This window comes from Opisthorchis viverrini, assembly GCF_000715545.1.
Source record: "Opisthorchis viverrini unplaced genomic scaffold opera_v5_20, whole genome shotgun sequence".
Classification (NCBI taxonomy): domain Eukaryota; kingdom Metazoa; phylum Platyhelminthes; class Trematoda; order Opisthorchiida; family Opisthorchiidae; genus Opisthorchis; species Opisthorchis viverrini.
Window position 1 is genome coordinate 1,156,151 of NW_008751676.1, and position 8,300 is coordinate 1,164,450.

The following is an 8,300-nucleotide window of genomic DNA, read 5'->3' on the forward strand; positions in this document are numbered from 1 at the left end:
TCTTCACTATGCCGCTTTATCTTTGGAACAGGACGCTCAGAAATCCTAGTGAAAGTTCATCAACAACGGACAAACCTGGGATGAACTTTGACCCAAAACAGGACCAAAAAATATAGACAACTACTCGTTCAAATGGACTTAAATGCATCTCCCACAAATAGTGTTCGTCCACTGAATGTACTGGACAAATGCCGCCTCATCTTTTGATTTGGACGAAACTCAAGACGTCAAAGTAGCATGGTTTGATAACGCACTAAGTGACTGATAACAAGCGTTGTATAGTTCTCCTTATGAAGCTCATCACGCAGGCCTAGAGTTCCATTGAGTTTCTCATGTAAGTGTATGTTTCCTTCCAAATTTGGTGTACTAGTACAAAATCACTTGTATGGAAGTCTGGAGACTAGTTAGACTCAATGAGCTTCAAGACGGGGAAAACTGGCAGTGGGTTACCTAAGGGTGTTCCTCAACCTTACGTGCAATGGTATATCAGGAAGTGTATACTCTTGCTGGTATTTAGTTTGTGACAGTCTTCCGGGCTTCATGCATCTTTGTCTCACCCATTGGTGAACTATTCGCCCGGTCACTTTCAAATTGTTGCGATATTTGCCCAATTGTATAAAAGAAAAAATTTAGAGAACGAAAGTGTTTTTTTGTGGATTGTCATTATACGTAAGCCAGACGTGGATCACTTGCATGATTAGATTAGGTCCTGATTACCAATGAAAAAAGGAGAGATATAGTACACAATTCAGCGAGGCACAGACTGAAATGGGCCACTTCACAATCAAGGTGACTCGTGGGAACCAGGACAAGTTCAAAGGTCAGGCAAGGTTTATTTGAACATAGTTAATAGTTCCACAATTCAGTTACAATAGCCTCTGAACACAACACTGTGAGTCATGATATTCGTAGCCCATTCAGAGTCACCCATTTGTGACATGGGAGGAATGTACCCTGTCTACGATATGAAACGTAACGCAATCGCACTCGAGTGTGACTTCTCGCAAAAATCTTTCAGATAAATTGGATTGTATTCAGTTATCTAGTCGGACGAACGCCTCAAAATGACCAAAACTCGACACAAGCATACGAAAGAGTAAGGTCGGATGCTCGTGAGAGAGTTTCGGATGGTTTCTGATGACAAGAATTGGACTGACACTTAAGCACAAATAAGTAGCAACGCATTTCATCTCAACACAACGCCCTGGCCTTTTAGTAAATTAGCCTATATGTGAATATTTCGAAACATGACAATGATTAAGGCACTCTGTTCGCGCCAATATGCTTTTGAACTCTGTGTTTCGCAGATTTCATAGTTCCGACTATGAATCGTTTATGGCATCCTTAGTTTTGGAGAGAGAAAAAGTGGATACCCATGTTTTTGTAGTATTCCTCTGACCAGTCCATTTTCCGTTCAAAGAATTCTAAACTATCTTTGGGCGAAAACTGATACTTCTCCACCCAGTCTTTTGACACGGTTTCTATACTTTTTCAGCCTGTCCACGTCCTTCAAGGCATTATTTCTGATATCCACACGGTTCCATAAGAAATGCTTCCAGCGTTTGCTTGCTTTCTGTCATGTGTCTATCATCTCGTATTTATTTTGCTGCCATAGTTATAGCGTGACTGTGAGAATGGAATTTGATGAGGGAATTTCATCACAAACGTGATAGTTCCAGAGCTACGACTCTGCATCGAAATTCGGACCCCGTTTCTTAGATGACGTTTGTAACCAGTACCGGCTCGTTGTTTATTAAGTCCCACAGAAAATTCCGAGGATATTCATACGTATATCAACAGAATCACAGAAAATAACTTGACTATATTCATATTGGTTCATCCGTCAACTAGGTGTGTGCCAAGCTGATTAAGATAATATCTTTTTCCCCTAATTTGCATGGAGTTTTCAGAACAAACCATTTGGGGTGTACGTAAAGCAAAGTAGAAATGCAAACAATAGACCAGGAGAATTTAATCCTTAAGTGAAGCCACTCTATGCTGAAAAGCTGAGTGGCACTGTACCGCTGTTTCATCCTTACTGGGAATCATCAGCAGTGCACATCTCACGAAACACCAGCGTCTCAAACACACGACCTCCCAGCTAGTTGTTCGAATCCCTAACCGTTCGGCCATGAGCAGCCGATCAGCAGTGTGATCACCTTGCACATAGGCAGGATATTGCGCCGCTCATCCTTTAATCACGGGATCCACATCACGCGGTCACACGTTGACTGGCTCCTTGAACAATGACTTTCAAACCCAAACCTCCTCACACTACCAACGAAACGAAGAAGGCCTTTGCTGCGGAGTTATTGGTTGTAAAATGCCAACTGACCGGTTACAGACCATTGGACAGGGAAGCAAAATTTTCATTTGCATCTTATTTACAAAGACTGGAAATCCATCTTCTCCTGAACGCGTTTTCTTGAACGTTCCTGGATATTCATTGACTCCAATCATTCGTCGCCCAAACCCAAGCAAATGTTACAAAGCGACTCCATAAATTCCGCAACAGATCTCCCCTTTTCAAGAGACGCAAATCGAAATTCCACGAATATCACATACTACTCGCGTGCCTCCTCATCAGTAGTATCACCGTTACACCAATAGACCAGGAGGATACAAAGCTAATATGGATGGAAAATTATACGAAGTATGTTGAGCCAAATGGGCTATTTCTAAACGATGCCTACGAGGTCAACAAGTGAGCTGACTGAGAAATTCTTCGCACGACGGTTGTTTGAGGAGATTTGGTAATTTTCAATGGAGATTTCATTCCGCCAGTAGGGCAAATCTATCCTAAGCCAGGAACCACCGTGAGCATATTTGCCCCATCGTCGGGGATCATCAGCAGTGCGCATCTCAAGGAACTCAGAGAATTTCGAACCGGCGGTCTTCCGGTTAGTGGTTCTACACTTAACCATTAAGCCACGGGCGATCTTTCAGTAGTCTGTTTATCTCTCAAGCACGCGGGTGATATCTAGGTAGTGTTTCACAAAGTATTTACTCAAATAGGAGTATAACGGGTAGGACTAATCACTACGACTTAATCCAGGAAGTGTCATACAGGCTTCTGCGTCTATACCAATTAGGTATCCATCTGAAGTCCAAATATAAATCTGGTGGAAGATCTCAGAATGAAAGCAACGTTTTGATTTATTAGTTTCAATAAAAGTTGCTTCTATCAGTAGGTTGAAAACAATAATGAACTGAAAGTAGAAACAGTAGCAAGTGAAGAACAGAACAAATAATAACTATAGAGGAAAGTAAAAGCCTTGGAAATTATTCGTCCAAGATTACTTGTCGTGTTTAGTTGGGGGAAAATGATGCCACCAAGATAGTACATGTATCTGGTGGTATTTTGGATGAGCTTATGTGAAAAATTCTCCTAAATGTAGGATATTTTTGGGGATCCTTGATTAGGAAGAGTTATGTTCTCGATCAAGTGAAGATGAGTGCAACGGTTGGTAGAAAAAATGGGCAAATTTTTGTGGGAAGTAGCCTGGATGCCGATGTACCGCTGAATTTAATAAGTGATTCGGACAACGCAGCAACAGAAAACCGTCCGGGGAACAGCTGTATGAAGACACCAATGGGGCTTAATTCAAACAATACGACAAAACAGTGGTACATAATGAGTAAGGTGAACCGACGAGAATTACAATGAGCTATAAAATGAATGAACCCCGATACGGACACACAAACACAGTAGCATCATCGGCAGGTATAAATAGTCGCTCCATCTCTCTCCACGTGGTGAGAACAATGCTTGTCTGTCTTGAATCTGTAAACCAGTTTCTCAACATTTTCGGGGTTTTGAGGTTCGCAGCTCAGTCTTCAGGTGTTTCAGATGTCTTCCAACAATGATTTAACAGCTGAATGACTGAAGAAGCGTTCAACTGCCTACAGGTTGTAGAATTTTTATGTTTGATCATGGTTACCAAGACATCGGAATTGGACTTTGCACTGAAAAATGTAGATTCACGAATTGCTATGTGGTCATCAACCTTCTAGTTAGCATCCGTAATTAACTGTCATCTGAATGGTTTCATTAGATCCAAGGAGCTGGGTTTATGGTGGCATGGTATTTGCTTCTGGGCTCGGAGATCAAATTGTAACCAAATATCCTCGTGGTTTGGAATTTTGGTTTTGTTTCGTTGGTACTGTGCTACGGATGTTCAAGGGTTAAATATTCTTTACTTTTGGCATCTATTTGTTTAAGTGGTTGGATTACATTATTCTTCCAAATGGCAAAACCCGACCAAAACTAGGCTTTAGTGTTAGTAAGAATTACATACGGTCATACACTCCTCTATGGTAGCGCTCAGAAAATAACATTTAATCCCAGCTCCATGTGTGCACAGTGACCGTCTGATCCGAAAACTGTGAGACCTCTCTAGAGCATAAAATGCGTGTACCATGGAACGACAGAACATCCCATTCGGTTGTCATCGGACTTCTTTACAGTGTTCCATACCTCCCCAATTTGATTCGGATGAGTTGATTACAATGACTTAAGCACGACACGCCAAAATCCCTATATCTCTACCTTCCTACTCAGAATGGAACTGTTGTCCAGGGGGAAACTGAAAGCGCGGTTTACAAATTTAATGCCAGTGTTCAACTACTTGGGCTGCACGTGGTTAACGATATCGAGCAGCAGAGCATAGCTAGGGTAAAGGGCCTTTCGGTCGTGTGACCGATCGTGAATCACAAGCAACAGATATCTCTATTCTTTACGAAATAAAGTGGACTCCGAAGCCGTCACCGTTTATTAGTGAGGCCACAATGTGTGGTTAATCTTGTGGCTTATACCCAAATGGTCATGAAGGGAAAATAAGGGGGTTGGAGGAAGCCAAATGAAGAATGTAGTCACGTAGATGCTACATTAGTTGATGGCATGTTGTCAGTCGCGCATCACCTTATCTGGAGACCAAATCCAGTCCAAGTACTTTATGGCGGTAGTTTGAATGTGAATTCAACAAAGCCCGTAACCACTTACAACTAATCAAAAAATGTTCATACTCACATCACCCCGGTTTGAACAGTCGTCCTCCTGTCCTGACGTAATAATCCTGTCCTATTTCAAACTCCAGCATGGTCTTTCGATATACAATTCTGATGAGCTCTAATAAGACTGAAACTCGAGTCCAGTGTCCCCCCACTTTGGTGTGGACTCAACCGAATAATTGCGCTAGAACAGGTAGACGAGTGTTCAAACGGGATCGACGTGAACGTTAATTCTAAAGATTACACAACCACCTGCAACTTATTCGACAATAAGCGGAAAGTGCCGCAGAGCTTCATAATTCATGCACATGTTTATGGTATGCGTGAGTTTCAGTGCTGTCCCACCCTCCAAATGTCAGTTTACGGTATCCGGTTACCCACACACGTGTCATGGGATTAACCGACACGTGTAAAAAGTCGGTGGCCAGTCAGCAACGACAGCAAGCGAATCACTGATGGAGGTGCTCGCTGCAGATGTGTCAAACCTTATTAAAGTGATCTTTGTAGTGTGAAAAGAGAGCGCTACCTCAACACTACATAGTGAATTCTCTCGGAATTTATGGTCCGAAAAATTTTCCGTTATTTTTAGAATCTTCGCACAACAGCCTGGACTCATATGTGAACTAAAATTTGGAAGAATGTCAAACTGTGCAGGTCCGGTCAGTTAGAGAAGTGACAGAATATGCTGTAAGATTGTTACAAGATATTCAAACTTTCACCGGATTCGCGTTTTTACTGGGGGTGGATACTATGTGGAAAGTTGGATGATTCGGAAGAGAAGCACTATAGTAACAATGGACTGGACAAGGTTGGGATTAAGTAAATAAGGAAACTGATCAGGTGGTCGGTGTTTAGTCGTTGAGCTTGAATAGCTTGTGAACGTTGCGTCAGCAGCTTCGAAATTACCCATCTGTGTTCACACATTTTCCTAAGGTCAGCCGTTATCTACCAATGTAACTGGGACGCACGTTCCTGGTCTATGTCAAATTGATTTGTCTTGTAGCTTGTATTCTTTGCGTTCACCTGATACTTTGATGAGCCTTTTTCACAAGACTATCTTCCCAGTATAACTGGTCATGTTTGTTTTCTTGTGATGTGATTGGTCTGTAGGGGGTTGTGATATTTGTTCTCTGACTCCCTGTGCTTGTTCTCAGTTTGCTTTACATTACGGTCTGATTTTCTTGAGTCTGCTCAGCTGGTTGCGCTTCCTTGCTTGATATAATTACTCTGCTTCTATAGGGAGGATTCCCGGTTTCGGCTGGATGTTTGGGCGTTGTTGTCAAAATGTTCTTCATTCTTTGCTAAAACTGGTTCTTTTACTTCCTGCTGGAATGTATTTTACAATTAATTGGAAAAAGTTTGGAACCGATTGAGAAGTCATCACAGTTAATTTGGTCAAGCTCTTGGAGCTGGCTTCATCCAGTCCTTCTATATGTATCTCAGGTTTCTTGTGCAGTTTTTAGGTTTGTGTTCGGAGAGTTTTTTTTGCTTAGTGACTGACATCCTCATCATCATTATCATCATCATATCCAGCATGATATCCGTGTTTGACACTCATGTTTCGCTACCATACAACCATGATTCAACTGAGAACCCTACTGTGAAGAAAAGAATGATTTTGAATGGGGAATGGACTTAGTGCTAGTTCACTACAATTGGAATATTGTAGTGGCCCCACCTCCTATACACTCATTCAGACAAGCCAGACAACAATAACACCATTGAAATCGATTAACAGCCGTATATTGCACCTTCTCCAATCAAGCGCAGTGGGGATCACGCAGTCTCCATCCCAGAAGGCATGTAGCACCGAGACCACCCAAACGTTACGTAATCTCTCTGTCAGGTCAAGGTTGGCCTCCTCTCTGCTTCCGCCACACTGAATCAGGCACGGAAAACTGAAGTCTCTTCGTAAAAACGATGGTTCGGCATGCACGACACATGGCCTGACCAACACATCTTTTGGTGCTGGACACATTCTCCAATGGAGATCCCTACTGCACAACCGAAAACTCGCTTTCCAATTACCTCGTTGCGGATTATCTGACACCAAATCACACGAGCTATGGTTTTGAGACAACGATTGTCGAACACCTGAGGACGTCCCTGTTCCGCTACCCGAAAAGGCAAGTCTCAAAGGCATACAACAAAACAGCCCACACTGTAGCCTGATAGAGACGTCCCTTGAGATTAATGGATTATCCCGGTTCGACACCATAGATGTTTCAAATTAGCAAATGCGATCCGAGCCTTGGAGATCAGTGCATTCACCTCATCTGTCACACTAAAATCAGAACGAATACGTATTCCAAGATGCGCAAAATGCTCCAAGACTTCCAGTACCTCCCCCTGGATTGTAAGTGCCGTGCTCAGTGGTCGCATGTCCGCAAGCACGATCCTACACTTTGTGGGTACAAAAATGCCCACCAATGGACGGTATAACTTTGGTCAATTCATTCAAAAACACATCAGCCTTCTCCTCTTCGAGGATGAGAACGATGTCGTCCGTATCGAAAAGGTTTTCGTCACAGGCTATTTGAACACAGGGGTTTTGGAAATCTTTCAGTATTCATCACATGAACCTATCGATCACCAAATTAAATAGGAATGGAGTGAGTGGGGACCCATGACGGACGCCGGTTTGTGTACGGAAGCTATTGGAGTGCTCTCCGTATACTCTTACACGTCCAGAATTCTGGTAATACAAAGAGCGTATTATGCTCACAAAATTCCGTGCCATTCCTTGATGGGCGAGCGTGTTAAAAACTGACTGGTCCATCGTGCCGAATACGCCTTGGAAATTCAGGAATACGATAGTTGTGGGTCGCTTATACGTATGACGTTGATCTAGCACCTGATGAAGTGCAAAGAGTTGATCAACGCAAACCCTATCAGGCCAGTAGCCCGCTAGCTCCTCCAAAATCAGCGTTTTACGGGGCCACCATGAAGCTACGAAGCACAAGTGACGCTAGCAGTCTCAGTACCACCGGCCTCAAGCTGACCTCCTGTAATTACCTCATTCACTACGAATCCTGTTTTGGAAATGGACATTATCAGCGACTCTCGCCATTTGTTTAGGACAGTCTCCTTTTCCCAAATGCAGGCAAATGGATCAGGTAAGCGCTGTGTGGGGGTCTCGCAGTGTGAGTGGGAGGTCATCCGGACTAGAAGCTCCGTGGCGCTTCAGGAAACACATGCAGATAAAAACCTCCGAAGCCATAGGGTTCCACTTTCACCGTCCAAAGTTCTACATCAGTTGTGGGCTCCAGATGGGGAACGGCTGGTGACTA

The 8,300-nt window shown here is 43.1% G+C and overlaps 1 protein-coding gene across 1 annotated transcript in view; it reads left to right on the forward strand.

Annotated features, from left to right (window-relative positions):
• The window catches only part of T265_01810 (hypothetical protein), a gene marked incomplete at both ends in the record, with an annotated part of 128,794 nt that extends 121,179 nt beyond the window's left edge, over nucleotides 1-7,615 (forward strand). The window contains one exon of the mRNA XM_009165920.1: nucleotides 7,231-7,615. Coding sequence (XP_009164184.1) covers nucleotides 7,231-7,615 — 385 coding nt within the window. The remainder of the gene's footprint in view (nucleotides 1-7,230) is intronic.
• Between the last annotated feature and the right edge of the window lie 685 nt (nucleotides 7,616-8,300).